The sequence below is a fragment of the Lolium rigidum genome, chromosome 3 (genome assembly GCF_022539505.1).
Source record: "Lolium rigidum isolate FL_2022 chromosome 3, APGP_CSIRO_Lrig_0.1, whole genome shotgun sequence".
In the NCBI taxonomy this organism is placed as follows: domain Eukaryota; kingdom Viridiplantae; phylum Streptophyta; class Magnoliopsida; order Poales; family Poaceae; genus Lolium; species Lolium rigidum.
In genome coordinates this window covers 292,803,793-292,824,623 of record NC_061510.1, presented here as the reverse complement: position 1 = coordinate 292,824,623, position 20,831 = coordinate 292,803,793, and the positions used below count along the sequence as shown (strand labels likewise).

Below are 20,831 nucleotides of genomic sequence, written 5' to 3'. Positions count from 1 at the left end.
TTTATTAGCATAGCAATCACAGCTATGCAATAAATGCGGGAACACTTCATTAAGAGTCCATATTCTATTCTCACAATGAGATGGTTTTGCCTTGAGAGCAAGTTCAATAGTATAGCCAGCAGCTGGCTATAAGCAACATGCCACGTCATCTATAGTCAACATATAGCTAACATGTACAATAGTTGGCTATATAAATGTACTACTTTGTCAATACTTGGCCCATATTTTACTCTCACAAAGTGCCTAGAGCATGTTCTAGAGCTAGCTCTTGCATAAGAGCCCACTTGTTTTCTCTCTCTCATCTTCTCTCCCCTCCTACTAAGCACAAACATTATATTTAAATCCTTATAGCCTGCTGACTAGACCTTATTGTACTTACTCTGAGATGCTCTTCGGTTACTTTGAGGACAAGGGCGGTTGTCAATTAATAAGGGCATCTCCAACGCGGCGACCCATCCCGCGCCCGCGCATCCGGATGGGTCAAACCGGACAAAAACCCAGCCCAGCGCGCGGACCCATCCCTAAAACGGATGGCCGCGGCGTCCGGGACGACCCAAAGCCGGCCCAAATCTGAGTCGCGTTTGCGTGGCCGCGGATGCCAGGAGCTGCCCGCTCGCGTCCTCCCCTTGTCCTCCCGTGGCCCGCCTGTCTGCCTCCCAAAACACATCCCCCTCGCACACATCTCCCACTGCTCCGCCGCCACCCCATGACCGGCGATTTGGGAGCGCTGTCGACGCCGGCCACCGTCGTCGAGACGCCGACAAGCGATGCGGAAGCATAGGACGCGGCCCCGCGCTTTGGTGCTATGCTTTCGTGGCCTCGTGGCAGAGTCGAGGACGCCGTCGCTGACGCTGTTGTCCTCTCGCCGTCGCGAGACCTCCCGCCGTCAGCAGCTTCGCTGTTGCCGCCAGAGGTGAGCTCTCGTGCACCGTGTTTCCAGGCCGCAAGTCGGCCGGGACGGCCATTGCCTGCAGGTCCCTATGGACGTATTGGATTGCCTCCGCCTACGAGATGTTCGATGAAATGGGCGATCTAAAATTTGTCCGATTTCATCTATAGATCATGGACAGCGACGACGAGTTCTTCAAGAACTTCATCGACACGTCGTCAGACGAGGAGTCCGACGACGACTTTCTCACCGAGGCTGCGTTGATCATCCACGAGCACAATGTCTCGCAGATCCCCGTGTACCGGGGGTCCTTGCCGGGGCGCGCGACCGCCTTGGACCGCAAAAGAGAACGCGGCCATGCCATGCTTTTCAACGACTACTTCTACCGCAAGGCATTGTTCACGCTGGTCATGTTTCGCCGTCGTTTTTGGATGTCCAGACCGTTGTTCACCCGGATAATGGTGGCGTCAAGGTCTACGATAACTATTTCTGCGCCAAAGTGGATGCAACTGGCAAGGTAGGCCTCTCTTCGTATCAGAAATGCACGGTAGCAATTAGGATGCTCGCATATGGTGTTGCCGGTGATTTCGGTAGATGAGTACATGCGCATGAGCGAGTCGAGCTGCTTGGAAGCGTTGAGCAGTGATCGGTGTGTTCGGAGATCAATGGCCACCACTACAACAAGGGCTATTACCTTGCTAATGGTATCTATCCATCTTGGGCTACACTCGTGAAGACAATCCGGCGTCCCAACTCAGAGCAGGAGGCAAGGTTTGCCAAAGAGCAAGAGGCAGCACGGAAAGATGTCGAGCGGGCGTTTGGCATCCTCCAAGCTCGTTGGGCTATTGTCAGACACCTGCTAGAGCCTGGAGTGTGCAAACTCTGTGGGAGGTGATGACCGCTTATGTAATCATGCATAACATGATTGTTAAGGTAGAGCGGGATGATTCACTTTGATAATGAGTGGGAAGGCCAGGGAGAGTTGGTTACTCCTCAAAGTGGTCTGGCATCATTCCAAGATATCCTCCATGTGCACCATGAAATTCGGGATCAAGCTGTACACAACCAGCTCCAGGCTGATTTGGTTGAGCACATGTGGGTGCATGTTGGCAACAATGTTGCAAACAACAACAATGAAGAAATTCCAGAAGAATACAATGCCTAGGCCATTTGTATCATTTTACATTTTTATTTGAATAATACTTTGTCATTTAATAGGTGGACAATAATCTTATGTAATAAATCTTGAGCATTTAAACTTATTTATATATCTTTTATGATTTTTGTGCTTTTATAGTGAATTTAAGGGTAAATACCAACTTCTATGACCGCGACCCAAATCTGGCCGCGTTGGGCGCAGCGCGCGGCCCAAAGCGGACACGCGGACACTCAACGCGTCCGTTTAAGTCGCAGCGTTGGAGATGCCCTAACGTACCATTCCAGCTTTCACATAACTAGGACAAACTTCTATGTGGGCCAATCATCCAATTGGATTTTGTATAAAATATTTTCTGCGTTTCAGCTCCCCTCTTCTCTTTAATTGTACTTTTCCTAGTGTGGCCTTTCATAACTTGCATATTTTATTCTTTATACAGGTTTCAGTTTCGAGCAAAACAATTAGTTCCCCTAGTCAATTATTTCCTTGCTCATTCGCACTCTATGCCACTGAACTTGGTACCTTGACGTTGCTGCGTTCTGTCTACCGGGGTTGGATCTCTCTGTCCCATTCTGAAGAACTGAGAACATAATTTCTTATGTGACTTGCTTGGATGCACTTGCTGTACATCTAAGTGGGTTGCTTATTTGCTGAACTCAATATCAGTTCTGAACTGATTTCCCTGTTGGAATTCTGTGTTTTATTTAGATGTTTGAGGAACTTATCTAGTACTGTAACTCATGTAATATGGTATGTACGTTCTATCAAGTAAACTTCGATTATGCTTAAAGAGGCCTCGTGGACTGTTGTTTTTGCCTGAAAGACAGTGTGCTATGCTGAGAAGAGGCAAACAGATTGGAGTTGCTTGGATTGGTTTTTAACGTTGCTTCCTTCATGTTGTGTTTGATTTGCTCCGAGAGTCAGGTTTTGTTGGCTGCAGGAATGCCTGATGTACTGATATATGCTGCAACTCAGGGTAGTAACAGATGTTGTTTCACACTGAAATGCTGAAAGTTGGTTTATTCTCAACTCTTGACATATGTAAAATAGAACAACTTAGTGCACGAAGGGGGATATGACATAGTTGATTCAAAGAGTGGAGTTGAGAAGATTCTAAATTAAGTGAACCAGGTCTATATATAGTGGTTAATTCAAATATCCAGCGTGAATTAGTACTGATCGGATTGCAACCCCAAATGCTGTAGAACTCTAGGCTCACACATTTTTTCTCTCACTCCTTTAAGGTTCCCTAAATGTTGTTATCATATAAGAAAGTCACAGTTTTAAGACATTGATTGTCAAATTCTGTAAAAGACTTTGATCAGGTACCTATGTAACACATGTGCAACAACAATATCATCAGAAGGCACCATTATAAGGTATAATTTCATTTGTGGGATTTTAAATGTATTATACAGTAGATATTACTGGTCAGATTATACTTTGAAGCTTGTGCGTTTAAATACACCAGTGATACATGCATACTCCGCTTCGGCCTCGGCGAAGCTCCTCCGCATGTACAACTCTGCCGTGAAAGAAAGCGACGTACTCTCCTCTTCGGCGTTGTGCTCTCCTCGCGTGTTCGGGAATCTGCCTGCTCATCGCCCTCGAGCTTGTCATCCCCGCGGCAATCTTCTTCCACTTCGTTGTTCTTGGAAGCGTCGCGATGCCTCGGTGAAGCGACGAGATGATAGGAGGTCGCGCGCGGTGGCGCAGCGACGCTGCTCACATAGACGGCGTTCTATTTTTCCCGTACGTGGTGGTGACGGCCCCTCAGCTCCAAGCCGGAGAGCCCGGTGGCGGATGACGTGGTGGCGTCGCCGGAGTAGGCCGGGGAATTACTATGAGCCTGGGACGTTCGTATCCAGTTGGCTTCCAGTATACCGGGTTGAGATTAATTATGTGTATTCGGCATTTCATTTCTAACTAAAAGTTACGAACGCCAACGAAAATTGTGGAATCGTCGCGGATCCACTTGCACGCCACGCACCCGAGCGCACGGGTGGGCACACGAGCGCAGCCCAGGCAAGCCTCGTCCGGGTCTCAAGGAAGCAATGCATGCATGCATGTCTATAGGTGCGCCATGCACTAGTAGAAAACCTCTCATCCATCTAAGCCTTTAGTACCGGTTCCCTTACGAACCGGTACGAAATGCGTTATTAATACTGGTTCCAGGGATGAGATATTTATACCGGTTCGTTATGGACCTTTAATACCGGTTCGTACACGAACCGGTATTAAAGGGTTTCTGCCCAGTTTCCAGGCGGTGGTGGGGCCAAGGCTGCACCTTTAGTACCGGTTCGTGTAAGGAACCGGTACTAAAGGGTCCATGCCCTATATCAGCGCGCGGCAGCGCCGAGCTCCCTGCATATCTCATTTCCTTCTCATCTCTCACATTTCCAAAATTTTTGCACCTCTCACGCTCCAATAATTTTCATTTTTCTCCACCATTTTAACAAGATTAACGGCATACATCTATCCAGGGTTAGCAATATCATCCTTCCTTCCGGCGTTTCTAATTTAGCTCAGTTCTTTGGTAGTTTTAACTCGTACTATTTTTGTAGTGCAAGCAAGGTGTTCGATGAAATGCCTAAGTTAGTGATTTTATTTTTTTATATGCAATTTGAGCTGAAATTATGGTATGTTTTGTAGGTTTTAATTAGTATCATCCCCGTCCTTACCGCTGTCGATCGCCAGCTTCGTCCCCTAGCCGGCACGGTACCACCTCGGTGAGCCCCTCTTCTTTTTTATAAAAAACAATTATTTTTATGTGATGAACTTGAATATTAATTAAGTTGGTCACTCATATATCCATGATGTTGTGTATTTAATGATTTTTGATATACATATAAAATGCAGATGAGTCGACAATGGATGTACGGTGACCGGTGCCATCCCGAGTTCATTAATGGCATGCATTATTTTCTCAACGTGGCTGAGGCAAACGAGGCGGTCGAATGGTTTCATGTATTGTCCATGTAGTTCCTGTAAGAATATGAAGGATTACTCTACCTCGAAGACCCTTCACGTCCACCTGCTGGAGAACGGTTTCATGCCCAGCTATAATTGTTGGACCAAGCACGGAGAAAAAAGGGTTATATTGGAAGACAACGAAGAAGAAGAGGATAGTGACAACTATCCCTTATTCACTGAAGACGGTGGTAGTAGAATGGGGGAAGACGAAGCTGAAGAAGAGCACATTTTCGATGAGCCAATTTTTGATGACCCGGATGACGATTTGGGTCGGGCCATTCTTGATGCGAAGATGAACTGCGGAAATGAAAAGGAGAGGTTGAAGTTGGAGAAAATGTTAGAGGATCACAACAAACTGTTGTACCCAAATTGCGAAAATGGTCGGAAAAAGTCTGGGTACCACGCTGGAATTGCTGCGATGGAAGGCGAGAGAATGGTACTTCGACAAAGGGATTTGAAAAGTTGCTGAAAATAATAAAGAAGATGCTTCCGGGGGAGAACGTGTTGCCCTCTAGAACGTACGAAGCAAAGAAGGTTGTCTGCCCTCTAGGATTAGAGGTGCGGAAGATACATGCATGCATCAATGACCGCATCCTCTACCGCGGGGAGTACGAGAATTTGAATGCATGCCCGGTATGTAGTGCATTGAGGTATAAGATCGGGCGAGATGACCCTGGCGATGTTGAGGGCGAGTCCACCCCCGGGAAGAGGGTTCCTGCGAAGGTGATGTGGTATGCTCCTATAATACCACGGTTGAAACGTTTGTTCCGGAACAAAGAACATGCCAAGTTGTTGCGATGGCACAAAGAGGACCGTAAGAAAGATGTGATGCTTGAGACACCCCGGCGACGGGTCGCGGTGGAGAAAAATCGACAGAGAGTTCAAGTCATTTTCAGATGACGCAAGGAACTTAAGATTTGGTCTAAGTACGGATGGCTTTAATCCTTTCGGGAGCGAGCTCCAGTCATAGCACTCGGCCGGTGACTCTATGTATCTATAACCTTCCTCCTTGGTTGTGCATGAAGCGGAAGTTCATTATGATGCCGGTGCTCATCCGGGGCCCGAAGCAACCCGGCAACGACATTGATGTGTACCGAGGCCATTGGTTGAAGAACTTTTAGAGTTGTGGCGTGACGAAGGTGTACCGTGTGGGATGAGCACGAACAAAAGGAATTTAACCTACGAGCGTTGTTATTTGTAACCATCAATGATTGGCCTGCTCTTGGTAACATTTCAGGGCAGTCAAACAAGGGATACAATGCATGCACACACTTGTTTAGGTGAGACCGACGAGTAATTATTTGGGAAACAAGAATGTGTACACGGGGCATCGTCAATTTCTTCCAAAACAACATCACGTAAGAAAGAGAGGAAAGCATTTCGGAGGTGAGGCGGATAACCGAACGAAGCCTACCCGCCCCTATCGGGGAAGTTATATATGATATGGTCAAGGATTTAAAAGTGATCTTTGGAAAGGTCCCGGCGGACAATCTGTTCCGCATGATGTTGACGGACACGTACCCATGTGGAAGAAGAAGTCGATATTTTGGGAGCTACCCTATCGGAAATTCTTAGAGGTTCACTCCGCAATCGACGTGATGCACGTGACGAAAAATCTTTGCGTGAACCTGCTAAACTTCTTGGGCGTGTATGGGAAGACAAAAGATACACCGGATGCACGGCAGGACCAGCAAAGTATCCACGAAGGAAACAACTCTGAATCCGAGAGAAGTATCAAGGTCCTGCCAGCCTACGCTCTTACCAAAGAGGAGAAGGAGATCTTTTTTGAAGTCCTGAGTAGCATCAAGGTCCCGTCCGGCTTCTCGTCGAATATAAAGGGAATAATAAACATGTCGGAGAAAAAGTTTCAAAACCTAAAGTCTCATGACCGCCACGTGATTATGACACAATTACTTCCGGTTGCATTGAGGGGGCTTCTGCCGGAAAATGTTCGAGTACCCATTGTGAAGCTATGTGCGTTCCTCAATGCAATTTCTCAGAAGGTGATCAATCCACTTACTCTACAAAATTTACAGAAGAATGTGGTCCAATGTATAGTCAGCTTCGAGTTGGTGTTCCCACCATCCTTCTTCAATATTATGACACATCTCCTAGTTCACCTGGTCGAAGAGATTGGCGTTCTCGGTCCTGTATTTCTACACAACATGTTCCCCTTTGAGAGATTCATGGGAGTCTTAAAGAAGTACGTTCGTAACCGTGCTAGGCCGAAGGAAGCATCTCCAAGGGCTATGGAACGAGAGGAGGTCATTGAGTTTTGTGTTGACTTTATTCTTGACCTTAAGCCGATCGGTGTTCCTGAATCGCGCTATGAGGGGAGACTGCATGGAAAAGGCACGCTAGGAAAGAAATCAGCAACGTGTATGGACGGACATTCTTTCACTCAAGCACACTACACGGTTCTACATAATTCCATCTTGGTGGCTCCGTACAAAGAGGAACACAAGGATATCTTACGCTCTAAATACCCGGAGCAACGTGAAGATTGGATTGATGGAGAACACATGAAGACTTTCGGCGGTTGGTTGCAAACACGTCTCATGAATGTCACCGATGACGAGCAGCTGTACTTGTTGGCCAAGCAACCATCTTCTACTATATCGACTTTTCAAGGGTACGAGATTAATGGGAACACATTTTACACTTTCGCCCAAGACAAAAAGAGCACCAACCAAAACGGTGGTGTCCGCTTTGATGCAGAAGATGGCAATGGGAACAAGGTCACATATTATGGGTACATAGAGGATATATGGGAACTTGACTATGGACCTAATTTCAAGGTCCCTTTGTTCCGGTGCAAATGGTTCAACTCTGAAAGACGGGGTACAGGTAGACCCGCGATGCGGAATGACTACGAGTGGATTTCAAGAATCTAGGGTACGACACCGAACCATTCGTCCTAGCCGATGAAGTGGCTCAGGTTTTTTATGTGAAGGATATGTCTAGCAAACCGAAAAAAAGAAAAGAAAGGCAAGAGGACACATCATACGATGAGCCAAAGCGGCACATAGTTCTTTCGGGAAAAATAAACATCGTGGGAGTAGAGGACAAGACGGACATGTCGAGAAGATTATAATAAGTTTGACGATATTCCACCCTTCAAGGTAAAAATTGACCCAAGCATCATCTTAAACAATGAAGATTGTCCATGGTTGCGTCGCGATAAGAAGAAAGGGAAACGAGACGAAGAAAACTCAGAAGACTAGCTAGCTACATATAGGGATCATAACTTGTGTATCTCAATATGGAAATCAGTTTTGTGTAATGATGTTACTATATGTAAGATATTAACAATGGAGATGGTTGGCTTGTTTTACTAGTTAAGTAGCTTTCACGGGCTTGCAGGGAAATTTTTCCGAGGCGGAATTTCCGAATATGTCATATATAGGGCATGTGCACCAAGGGCATATTCGAGAAGTTCCGCCACGGGAGATTTCCCAACCCTTTCCCCAACATTGTTATAGGAGATGGAGTCTTTCACGGGCTTGCAGGGAAATTTTTCCGAGGCGGAACTTCCGAAGATGCCATAGGGCGTGTGCACCAAGGGCATCTTCGAGAAGTTCCGCCACGGGAGATTTCCCAACCCTTTCCCCAACATTGTTAGAGGAGATGGAGTCTTTCACGGGCTTGCAGGGAAATTTTTCCGAGGCGGAACTTCCGAAGATGCCATAGGGCGTGTGCACCAAGGGCATCTTCGACAAGTTCCGCCACGGGAGATTTCCCAACCCTTTCGTCCATCCATGGTGATGAAACTCTCCATCCATGCTGGCTTGTTGAGCTGCTTGCCATGGCGTATCGATGCTCCTTCTATAGGCACGGCGCCGCTTCTACATTGTCTTCTTCCTCCGACAGGGCGTCGTGCGCTACATGCTTTATCTCATCGAGCAGGGCGTCCTTATCCTGCCGACAGCTTTAGTACCGGTTGCACCCACCAGCCGGTACTAAATGTTACCCACGCGTCCTTATCCCACCGACAGTTTTGTTACATGACAGAAAAACCACCTTTAGTACCGGTTGCACCCACCAGCCGGTACTAAATGTTACCCACGCGTCCTTATCCCACCGACAGTTTTGTTACATGACAGAAAAACCACCTTTAGTACCGGTTGCACCCACCAGCCGGTACTAAATGTTACCCACGCGTCCTTATCCCACCGACAGTTTTGTTACATGATAGAAAAACCACCTTTAGTACCGGTTGCACCCACCAGCCGGTACTAAAGGTTTCCCGCCTATTTTCTTCCCGCGCTTTCCACCGGTTCCCGCCTCTGTCTTCCCGCCATTTTTTCACTATATATATGTAGGCTTGGCCTCCATTTACATATCACATCTAGACTCATATCCGCAAACCTCATCATTCTCTCCCATGGCTTCCATCGTATCTCTAACCCCCGGGAGGCGGAGGCGCTTTGCGCCTCGAACTACCCCTGCCCGCCGGGCTACCGCGTCCCGACCGGCTGGTTGCTAAGCGTCGGAGGCGTACCGGTCCCTCCGGTCCCTCTAGGTGTGGCGCGCGAGATGGCCATCACGAACCACTACTACTTCGAGCTCACGCCGAGCACGGCGGAGGAATCCCCGGTGGCATCCCGACTACAGCCCGACTTGTGAAAGCTTCTTCATCAATCGGCGTGAGAGGGCGCTTGCCGAGCACGAGGAGGGCGGCCCGCCTCCTTCGAACTTCAACGAGGCCGGGCGTCGGCTGTGGTGGCGCGACCGGACTCTCCAGGGCGTCATGGCCTACCGTGGCCCGCGCCTGCGCTACCCTCAGTCCCAGCCCACGCGTGCTCACCCGCCGAGGTTCGACTACCGCGACCCCGATGCCAGCGACGATGATGACGGCGACTACGACGACTACAGTGGCGACTACTACAGTGGCGACTACCCAATGTTCTTCTCTAACAATATGTATGCTCCAACCATTAAGGTGGTAGATCTCTCTTACTTCAGACAAGACGGACATGCATAGCAACTCACATGATATTCAACAAAGAGTAGTTGATGGCGTCCCCAGAAGCATGGTTATCGCACAACAAGCAACTTAATAAGAGATAAAGTGCATAAGTACATATTCAATACCACAATAGTTTTTAAGCTATTTGTCCCATGAGCTATATATTGCAAAGGTGAATGATGGAATTTTAAAGGTAGCACTCAAGCAATTTACTTTGGAATGGCGGATAAATACCATGTAGTAGATAGGTATGGTGGACACAAATGGCATAGTGGTTGGCTCAAGGATTTTGGATGCATGAGAAGTATTCCCTCTCGATACAAGGTTTAGGCTAGCAAGGTTTATTTGAAACAAACACAAGGATGAACGGTGCAGCAAAACTCACATAAAAGACATATTGAAAACATTATAAGACTCTACACCATCTTCCTTGTTGTTCAAAACTCAATACTAGATGTTATCTAGACTCTAGAGAAACCAAATATGCAAACCAAATTAGCAAGCTCTAAGTGTTTCTTCATTAATGGGTGCAAAGTATATGATGCAAGAGCTTAAACATGAGCACAACAATTGCCAAGTATCAAATTATCCAAGACATTTTAGAATTACTACATGTAGCATTTTCCAATTCCAACCATATAACAATTTAACGAAGAAGAAACTTCGCCATGAATACTATGAGTAGAGCCTAAGGACATACTTGTCCATATGCTACAGCGGAGCGTGTCTCTCTCCCACAAAGTGAATGCTAGGATCCATTTTATTCAAACAAAACAAAAACAAAAACAAACTGACGCTCCAAGCAAAGCACATAAGATGTGGCCGAATAAAAATATAGTTTCAGGGGAGGAACCTGATAATGTTGTCGATGAAGAAGGGGATGCCTTGGGCATCCCCAAGCTTAGACGCTTGAGTCTTCTTAGAATATGCAGGGGTGAACCACCGGGGCATCCCCAAGCTTAGAGCTTTCACTCTCCTTGATCATATTGTATCATACTCCTCTCTTGATCCTTGAAAACTTCCTCCACACCAAACTCGAAACAACTCATTAGAGGGTTAGTGCACAATAAAAATTAACATGTTCAGAGGTGACACAATCATTCTTAACACTTCTGGACATTGCATAAAGCTACTAGACATTAATGGATCAAAGAAATTCATCCAACATAGCAAAAGAGGCAATGCGAAATAAAAAGCAGAATCTGTCAAAACAGAACAGTCCGTAAAGATGGATTTAATTGAGGCACCAGACTTGCTCAAATGAAAATACCCAAATTGAATGAAAGTTGCGTACATATCTGAGGACCACTCACGTAAATTGGCTTAATTTTCTGAGTTACCTACAGAGAATTAGACCCAGATTCGTGACAGCAAAGAAATCTGTTTACTGCGCAGTAATCCAAATCTAGTATTTACTTTACTGTCAAAGACTTTACTTGGCACAACAAAACATAAAACTAAGATAAGGAGAGGTTGCTACAGTAGTAAACAACTTCCAAGACTCAAATATAAAACAAAAATACTGTAGTAAAAACATGGGTTGTCTCCCATAAGCGCTTTTCTTTAACGCCTTTCAGCTAGGCGCAGAAAGTGTATATCAAGTAACATCAAGAGATGAAGCATCAACATCATAATTTGTTCTAATAATAGAATCATAAGGTAACTTCATTATCTTTCTAGGGAAGTGTTCCATACCTTTCTTGAGAGGAAATTGATATTTAATATTACCTTCCTTCATATCAATAGTAGCACCAACGGTTCGAAGAAAAGGTCTTCCCAATATAATGGGGCAAGATGCATTGCATTCAATATCCAAGACAACAAAATCAACGGGGACAAGGTTATTGTTAACCATAATATGAACATTATCAACTCTCCCCAAAGGTTTCTTTTTAGCATTATCAGCGAGATTAACATCCGAGATAACAGTTTTTCAATGGTGGCAAGTCAAGCATATCATAGACTTTCTTAGGCATAACTCGAAATACTTGCACCAAGATCACATAAAGCATTACAATAAAAATCTTTGACCCTCATTTTAATGATGGGCTCCCAACCATCCTCTAGCTTTCTAGGAATAGAAGTTTCAAGTTTTAGTTTCTCTTCTCTAGCTTTTATGAGAGCATTTGTAATATGTTTTGTGAAAGCCAAGTTTACAGCGCTAGCATTGGGACTTTTAGCAAGTTTTTGTAAGAACTTTATAACTTCAGAGATGTGGCAATCATCAAAATTTAAATCATTACAATCTAAAGCAATGGGATTATCATCCCCAAGGTTGGAAAAAATTTCAGCAGTTTTATCACGAGCAGTTTCAGCAGTTTTAGCGAGTTTCGAGTAATTTTGCGCGCTTTGCACTAGGAGTAGAAACATTGCCAACACCAATTATTTTATTATTGATAGTAGGAGGTGCAGCAACATGTGAATCATTAGCATTGCTAGTGGTGGTAATATTCCAAACTTTAGCTACATTTTTCTCTTTAGCTAGTTTTTCATTTTCTTCTCTATCCCACCTAGCACGCAGTTCAACCATTAATCTTATATTCTCATTAATTCTAGCTTGGATGGCATTTGCTGTAGTAACAATTTTATTTTCAATATCCCTATTAGGCATAACTTTCGATTTCAAAAGATCAACATCAGAGGTAAGACTATCAACCTTAGAAGCAAGAATATCAATTTTATTGAGCTTTTCCTCAACAGATTTGTTAAAGGCAGTTTGTGTACTAATAAATTCTTTAAGCATAGCTTCAAGTCCAGGGGGTGTATTCCTATTATTGTTGTAAGAATTCCCATAAGAATTAGCATAACCGTTACCATTATTATAAGGATATGGCCTATAGTTATTACTAGAATTGTTCCGATAAGCATTGTTGTTGAAATTATTATTTTTAATGAAGTTTACATCAACATGTTCTTCTTGGGCAACCAATGAAGCTAACGGAACATTATTAGGATCAACATTAGTCCTATCATTCACAAGCATAGACATAATAGCATCAACCTTATCATTCAAGGAAGAGGATTCTTCAACAGAATTTACCTTCTTACCTTGTGGAGCTCTTTCCGTGTGCCATTCGGAGTAATTAACCATCATATTATCAAGGAGCTTTGTTGCTTCACCAAGAGTGATGGACATAAAGGTACCTCCAGCAGCTGAATCCAATAAATTCCGCGAAGAAAAATTTAGTCCTGCATAGAAGGTTTGGATGATCATCCAAGTAGTCGATCCATGGGTTGGGCAATTTTTAACCAAATATTTCATTCTTTCCCAAGCTTGAGCAACATGTTCATTATCCAATTGTTTAAAATTCATTATGCTACTCCTCAAAGATATAATTTTAGCAGGGGGATAATATCTACCAATAAAAGCATCCTTGCATTTAGTCCAGGAATCAATACTATTCTTAGGTAGAGATAGCAACCAATCTTTAGCTCTTCCTCTTAATGAGAAAGGAAACAATTTCAATTTAATAATATCACCATCTACATCTTTATACTTTTGCATTTCACACAATTCAACAAAATTATTGAGATGGGCAGCAGCATCATCGGAACTAACACCGAGAAAATTGCTCTCGCATGACAAGATTCAGTAAAGCAGGTTTAATTTCAAAGAATTCCGCTGTAGTAGCAGGTGGAGCAATAGGTGTGCATAAGAAATCATTATTATTTGTGTTTGTGAAGTCACACAACTTAGTATTTTCAGGGGTGGACATTTTAGCAGTAGTAAATAAAACAAACTAGATAAAGTAAATGCAAGTAACTAATTTTTTTGTGTTTTTGATATAGAGTGCAAGACAATAAATAAAGTAAAGCTAGCAACTAATTTTTGTGTGTTTTGATATAATGCAGCAAACAAAGTAGTAAATAAAATAAAGCAAGACAAAAACAAAGTAAAGAGATTGGGAAGTGGAGACTCCCCTTGCAGCGTGTCTTCATCTCCCCGGCAACGGCGCCAGAAATTTGCTGCTGGCGCAAAGTTGACGTGGGAGTTAGAGATCTCTTGTGGTGTAACTTTTCTTCAGGTCCCCGGCAACGGCGCCAGAAATTTGCTTGATGCGTGTAATTGACACGTCCGTTGGGAACCCCAAGAGGAAGGTGTGATGCGCACAGCGGCAAGTTTCCCTCAGTAAGAAACCAAGGTTTAATCGAACCGAGTAGGAGTCAAGAAGCACGTTGAAGGTTGATGGTGGCGGGATGTAGTGCGGCGCAACACCGGAGATTCCGGCGCCAACGTGGAACCTGCACAACACAACCAAAGTACTTTGCCCCAACGAAACAGTGAGGTTGTCAATCTCACCGGCTTGCTGTAACAAAGGATTAACCGTATTGTGTGGAAGATGATTGTTTGCAAGAAAACAGTAAAACAAGTATTGCAGCAGATTTGTATTTCAGTGTAAAAGAATGGACCGGGGTCCACAATTCACTAGAGGTGTCTCTCCCATATACCTGGGCATGGGAAGCCCGGCCCGAACGGCCCGACCCGACCCGGCCCGAAAATCCCGGGCCGGGCCGGGCTTTTTCTCTCTATCGGGCCGGGCTCGGGCCATCATTCTTCAGCCCGTAATTATATCGGGCCGGGCTCGGGCCACAGAAAAAAGGAAATTACCATTAGATCGGGCCGGGCCGTCGGGCCAGCCCGGAAAAAATCGGGCTTTTCGGGCCGCGGGCCGGGCTCGGGCCAAAATTTGCTGAAAGTTGGTCGGGCCGGGCCGGGCTCGGGCCAAGGATTTCCCGTCGGGCTTTTTTCGGGCCAGCCCGAAGCCCGGCCCGGCCCGAGAAATGCCCAGGAAGACTCTCCCATAAGATAAAAGCATGTTGGGTGAACAAATTACAGTCGGGCAATTGACAAATAGAGAGGGCATAACAATGCACATACATGTCATGATAAATATAGTGAGATTTAATTGGGCATTACGACAAAGTACATAGACCGCCATCCAACCGCATCTATGCCTAAAAAGTCCACCTTCAGGTTATCATCCGAACCCCCTCCGGTATTAAGTTGCTAACAACGGACAATTGCATTAAGTATTGCGCGTAATGTAATCAATAACTACATCCTCGGACATAGCATCAATGTTTTATCCCTAGTGGCAACAAGCACATCCATAACCTTAGGGTTTTCTCGTCACTCCCCGGATTCACGGAGACATGAACCCACTATCGAGCATAAATACTCCCTCTTGGAGTTACTAGCATCAACTTGGCCGAGCCTCTACTAATAACGGAGAGCATGCAAGATCATAAACAACACATAGGTAATAACTTGATAATTAACATAACATGGTATTCTCTATCCATCGGATCCCGACAAACACAACATATAGCATTACGGATAGATGATCTTGATCATGTTAGGCAGCTCACAAGATCCAACAATGAAGCACAATGAGGAGAAGACAACCATCTAACTATCGCTATGGACCCATAGTCCAGGGGTGAACTACTCACTCATCACTCCGGAGGCGACCATGGCGGTGAAGAGTCCTCCGGGAGATGAATCCCCTCTCCGGCGAGGTGCCGGAGGAGATCTCCGAATCCCCCGAGATGGGATTGGCGGCGGCGGCGTCTCCGGAAGGTTTTCCGTATCGTGGCTCTCGGTACCGGGGTTTTCGCGACGGAGGCTTTAAGTAGGCGGAAGGGCAACGTGGGGGGCCACGCGAGGGCCCCACGCCACGGGTCGGCGCGGCCAGGGCCTGGGCCGCGCCGCCCTATGGTGGCGGCGCCTCGTGGCCCCACTTCGACTCCTCTTCGGTCTTCCGGAAGCTTCGTGGCAAAATAGGACCCTGGGCGTTGATTTCGTCCAATTCCGAGAATATTTTGTTACTAGGATTTCTGAAACCAAAAACAGCAGAAAACAGCAATTGGCTCTTCGGCATCTTGTTAATAGGTTAGTTCCAGAAAATGCACGAATATGACATAAAGTGTGCATAAAACATGTAGATATCATCAATAATGTGGCATGGAACATAAGAAATTATCGATACGTCGTATCAATCTACTTGCCCTCTACTTCCACGAAACCCTAGTCTACAGTCCGTAGGCATTGACAAGTCGATACCTTGTCAACTGGAGTGGAACAGAGGAAGGAGGAGAGGACTGAGGAGAGGAGGACCAGAGGATGCAGGAGAAGAGGAGGAGAGGATGAAGGAGAGGAATCTGTGGAGGAGGGAGGAGTGAGGTGGATAAGATAGTAGTGGGGGTGAAAGGACATGGAAGCCGCCTCGAGGGGGTTGAATAGGCGGCTTAAAACTTTTACGAATATGGCTTAACAAATGCGGAATAAAACTAGTGTTTAATTTGTCAAGCACAAAACCTATATGACTAGGGTTCACCTATGTGCACCAAATACTTATGCTAAGCAATACAAAAAACTATGTGATAGTAAGATATATAATTTCAAGCACCCAGGCTATCACAATGTGAAGTGCATAAGTAAAGTGCTAAGCAATACAAGAAATTTAGCCTATGTTTGAACGTATTTCGTGTGGTTATGTTTGAATTCGTTTATATTTGTTCAAATTTTTCATCCATCATGGACTCGCCGCTGGGAAAATGGGTCTCCCCAGACCAAACTTTACATCCATCCGATCTAACGCCAAATTTCAGCCCGAGGAGCCCAAGATGCTCTAAAGATTCAATCGGTCATACGGCGAGGTCCACGGTATCGATTCAAGGTTTAAGTTGCTTCTTAGGGTGGGGGCGCTAGCAGTTATCTGGGCACTCTGGCTAAGTAGAAATGACAAGATTTTTAACGATAAAAATTGTTCTTTGTTGCAGGTCATATACAGATGTACAGGTATTCTCCGTTTGTGGTTACCTCTTCAGCGGATGGAGAACCGAGACCTATTTACGGAGGTCTGTACACGGTTGGAGGCTACGGCGAGGGATACTTTTTCCCTACATGGGTGGCAGCATAGTCTACGGATTGCAGCACCACCCACACCATAGGCGATTTATGATTCATTGTTCCGATATGTATTTCGCCTAGTTTTCCTATTTTTATATTTTTGGTTACAGACTCTTTGAACAGCTGTGTGCATCCTGGTTATGCAGAGGCTAGATGTAATTGCTTTCCCAAAAGTAATAAAGCATCCTTTATCGAAAAAAATACGACGACCGATCGGCCACACGTACGCTGATAGGATCTGATTAGGTTTTTCGCGCTGCCGATTAGAGCAAATAGCGTGAGCTGAGCAGCGCAGCTAGGTCAGCTTGTACCTACACGGATTGACTGATTTTTTTTTTTTGAGAATTGTCTGCATTTATATCACGAAAAAAATACAAAGTTGTTGATCCTTACAAGCACTGAGAAATACAAACACAAAGAACCAAGAACACCTAAAACACCTTAAGACAACCATAACCCATGAGAATCTCCGGAGACCTGTGTCATCATCCCAGAAACTTGAGAGAAGACCCCTGCGGTAGAAAAAACTGCAACTAAGCGCAAACAGGTCATCATCTTCGACCATGGTACAATTGCCATCATGCTGCTTCCTCCTTCCTTGACACCAGTGCCGAGAAGGCATGGACACCAATCCAACATACCGGCAGCAGCCGTCGCCATATTTGGCTTCGAGTACCGCGAAAAATGTCCCTTTCGGAAGGAAGGGAACTCGAGTCAATCGACCGGTCTAGCACCGCGGCCGGGCCACCCGCCCGGGCATACCAGGATCTCCCTCCAGCATCAGCGCAGAGAAAGAAGAAAAACAGCAACAACAAATCATACCGACAAGGAGGAAGAAGGGTCTTCGTCTCCATGCAACCATCGCCCATCTGAGGACCCAACCGGACGGTGCCGATGGACCTCCAGCCCCCATAGCCCGCGACCTCGACGAGATCCGGGGATCCCCCACCCCGCTGGCTCCTAGACGAAGGCAGAGGCCTCGCGTGACCGTGAACGGAGCTCGGAGGAATTTATTTGGACGCGACGCCACCGCAACGGCCTCGGCAGCGTCTCCCACAACCCTGGCCCTGCCACGCACCCACCAAACGGACAGACCCGAGGTTCCCCCTCCCTCCCGCCGTCGGGGCGGCTGACGGAGAGAGAGGGAACCGGCGGCGCCGCCGACGGCACGCAAGGGAGCCCTCTTTTGCCTCCTGGGTCGCCTCGTGCGATCCCCTTTTCTCGGAGGGAGAAACCGTTTCGACCAGTCAGACATAATTCTTCTGTAGCGATGGCACTATTTTCCTTTGGCGCGATGGCTATTTATCGTGTTTTGCAGGAACATTTGTTTTGAAGAGCATCACCAGTTTAGCTCGTCTTGTTTTTCTGTCCATCATAACTTCTTCCATCTGCCCAAGTAGGGTTATTAATGGCGGACGCGGGCCGGCGCTGCGCTCGGTCAGGAGGTGCGATACTCGGGGTCGGGGCCATAGACTCTTCTTCTCCTCGTCTTGCTCTGGAGTGGGGTTTGACTCTCTGAGGAAGAGGGCTTCTTTGATGCTGGGAGAAGCGAGCGCTGGCCGCAGCGCACGGTGTGGGGAGGGGAGCACTCACGCCTTCCGCACCGCGGCCGCCGGCGTCCACTAGAGGTGAGTTCCGGCAGTAGGAAACTGGATCTTGCCCATATTTTCCGCCTGCTTGATCTGTCTAATTCCATCCCAAACGCCCCCGCAGCTTGGCTGCTCCGGCGCGGGCAACCTCTTCGACGGAATGGCTGAGACGTCCCAAGGCGCCGGCAATCAAGAAAGCATCTCCGGCTGGCAGCGACGACCGCATCGGCGCCCTGCCGGACGCGCTCCTCCAGCAGATCCTGTCGTCCCTGCCCTCTCGCGACGCCGTACGGACGTGCGTGCTCGCCACCCGCTGGCGCAACCTCTGGAAGTCCGTGCCCTCCCTTCGTATCAATACTGCTGGTGAGAGATATGGGAGCGCGCACGCGCTGAGCAAGTTTGTAAATCACCTGCTTCTCCTTCGCGACCGAACGCCTCTGCATGAATGCGAGATCAATTCACATGATTCGTATCATGACGCCAATGAGGCATTCCGGTACATTGAACTCTGGCTGCGTTATGCTGTATCATGCCAAGTTCGGGTGCTCCGTGTCGATGTCAGACAAGATAGACGCTTGTGTCTATCCGATGTGCCTCTTCTCAGCGACTACTTAACGAGGCTGGAGGTCTCCTTTATAGAGGTCAGGGGACATTTTCTAGATTTTTCGAGCTGCCCAGCGTTGAAGGTGTTAAAGCTTAAACACTGTGTGATAAAGGCTGAGATGATCTCGTCACAATCACTAACTCATCTTATCATCTGTGATGCGGATTTTTGTTCCAATGGCCGCACTCGCATTTCTGCCCCAAGTCTGATTACTTTGCAACTAGATGGCTTGACGGGTCATATTCCTCTGCTTGAGCCTATGCCATCACTGGTAAGGGCATTTCTCAGGTTTGAAGAAAACTGTGATGATTATTGTGAGAACGATAATTACTTTGGGGACTGTGACAGTGAGTCATGTGATGGTTGCTCCTACAGCAAGTTTTATGACAAGGATGATTGTGTGCTTCTCAAAGGTCTGTCGGGCACTATGAATTTAGAGTTGACAAGTCAATCTGATCTGGTAGGCCTGCACTTTTTCCAACTCCTATTGTTCTTTGGCATCTTCTACAACTGCTGTATAATTCACTGCATGGTTACTGCCGGTCCTCACCTTAAATCGGTAGTGTGCATAAACTGACATGTCCTATTTTAAATTTATTTATTATTGTAAAAGTGGCAGTATGCTCTACTTGAAACCTCAAAAACAGAAGCTTGCAAAAATAGTTGTGGTGTATGAACATCTGAGTCTGCTAGCACTTAATCACCTATGAAAAATTAATACCCACAGAAAAAAATTAAGAGCGTACCAGTGCTGAAATCCCCAACACATTGTGGGATTCTGGGTAGAAAATGGTGATATTAAATTAACACTTTTGAAATTACATCTGGAATAGTTCTTTAATCCTCTGCACTTTCTCCAGTTTATTGGCAGGATGGATTTTAAATGGCGTGTTATGTTTAGCCAGTTGAAAACGTTGTTGCTTAGTGACTGGTGTGTGGTTGCAGACTTCAGTGGACTAATTTACTTTATCCAACACTCGCCAATTCTAGAGAGGCTTACCCTTCAGCTTGAATGTTATGAGGTACATGATTTTTAAGAATTACACTAGAATTTTTCTTTGAAGTTACTTCCATGTAATGTTGATTTATGTCAATAAAATATTTTGTTTGCTACAGAAAAAAAATGTGATTGAAAAAGAAGAAAGCTACAACCCAAGGTCACGATTCTTGGTATCGAAGCATCTAAAACTAGTTGAAATCATCTGTCGCAAGGAGGATGACACAATTCACCATATTGTAAAGATCCTTGGTACCCATGGAGTACCTCATGAGAGAATTAACATCAAACAGAGCTTCTGGGGCTTCAACTGTAAGTAACTAATAATACATTTCAATATTATTATGTTTCTGTGATCTGATGTGTGTCCTTAGATTAACACTGGAAAAATTACCTCACTAATTTAGACAATCTAACTCTTAAACATTTGCATTAATTTAAAATTGGAAAAGTAACCATCGATCATTTGCTGAAGCTACAAATGAAGTTTTCTATTGGACTGTTAAGTCACATCCACCTAACATATTTGGATAAATATCTTAAGCTAAGCTCGAGCATCATTTAGGCTTAAGCACCATTGGTGCTACTACCTCCGTCCCAAGGAATAAGGCGCACGCGTATTCCAAGGCGAACTTTGACCATAAAAATTGAGCAACAAAATCTTGGTTATATTATATGTAATTAGTATCGTTGGATTCGTATTGAAAAATACTTTCTAATGATGTTAATTTCATACAAACA

At 45.7% G+C, this 20,831-nt stretch overlaps 1 protein-coding gene across 1 annotated transcript in view; it reads left to right on the top strand.

The window, feature by feature from the left end:
- Nucleotides 1-20,594, top strand: part of LOC124696679 (MEIOTIC F-BOX protein MOF-like) — a 24,686-nt gene extending 4,092 nt beyond the window's left edge. Inside the window, exons 4-6 of the mRNA XM_047229369.1 lie at nt 18,614-19,553; nt 19,954-20,115; nt 20,210-20,594. Of these exons, the coding sequence (XP_047085325.1) occupies nt 18,614-19,553; nt 19,954-20,115; nt 20,210-20,410 (1,303 nt within the window). The 3' untranslated portion in view covers nt 20,411-20,594. The remainder of the gene's footprint in view (nt 1-18,613; nt 19,554-19,953; nt 20,116-20,209) is intronic.
- Nucleotides 20,595-20,831: the final 237 nt, after the last annotated feature.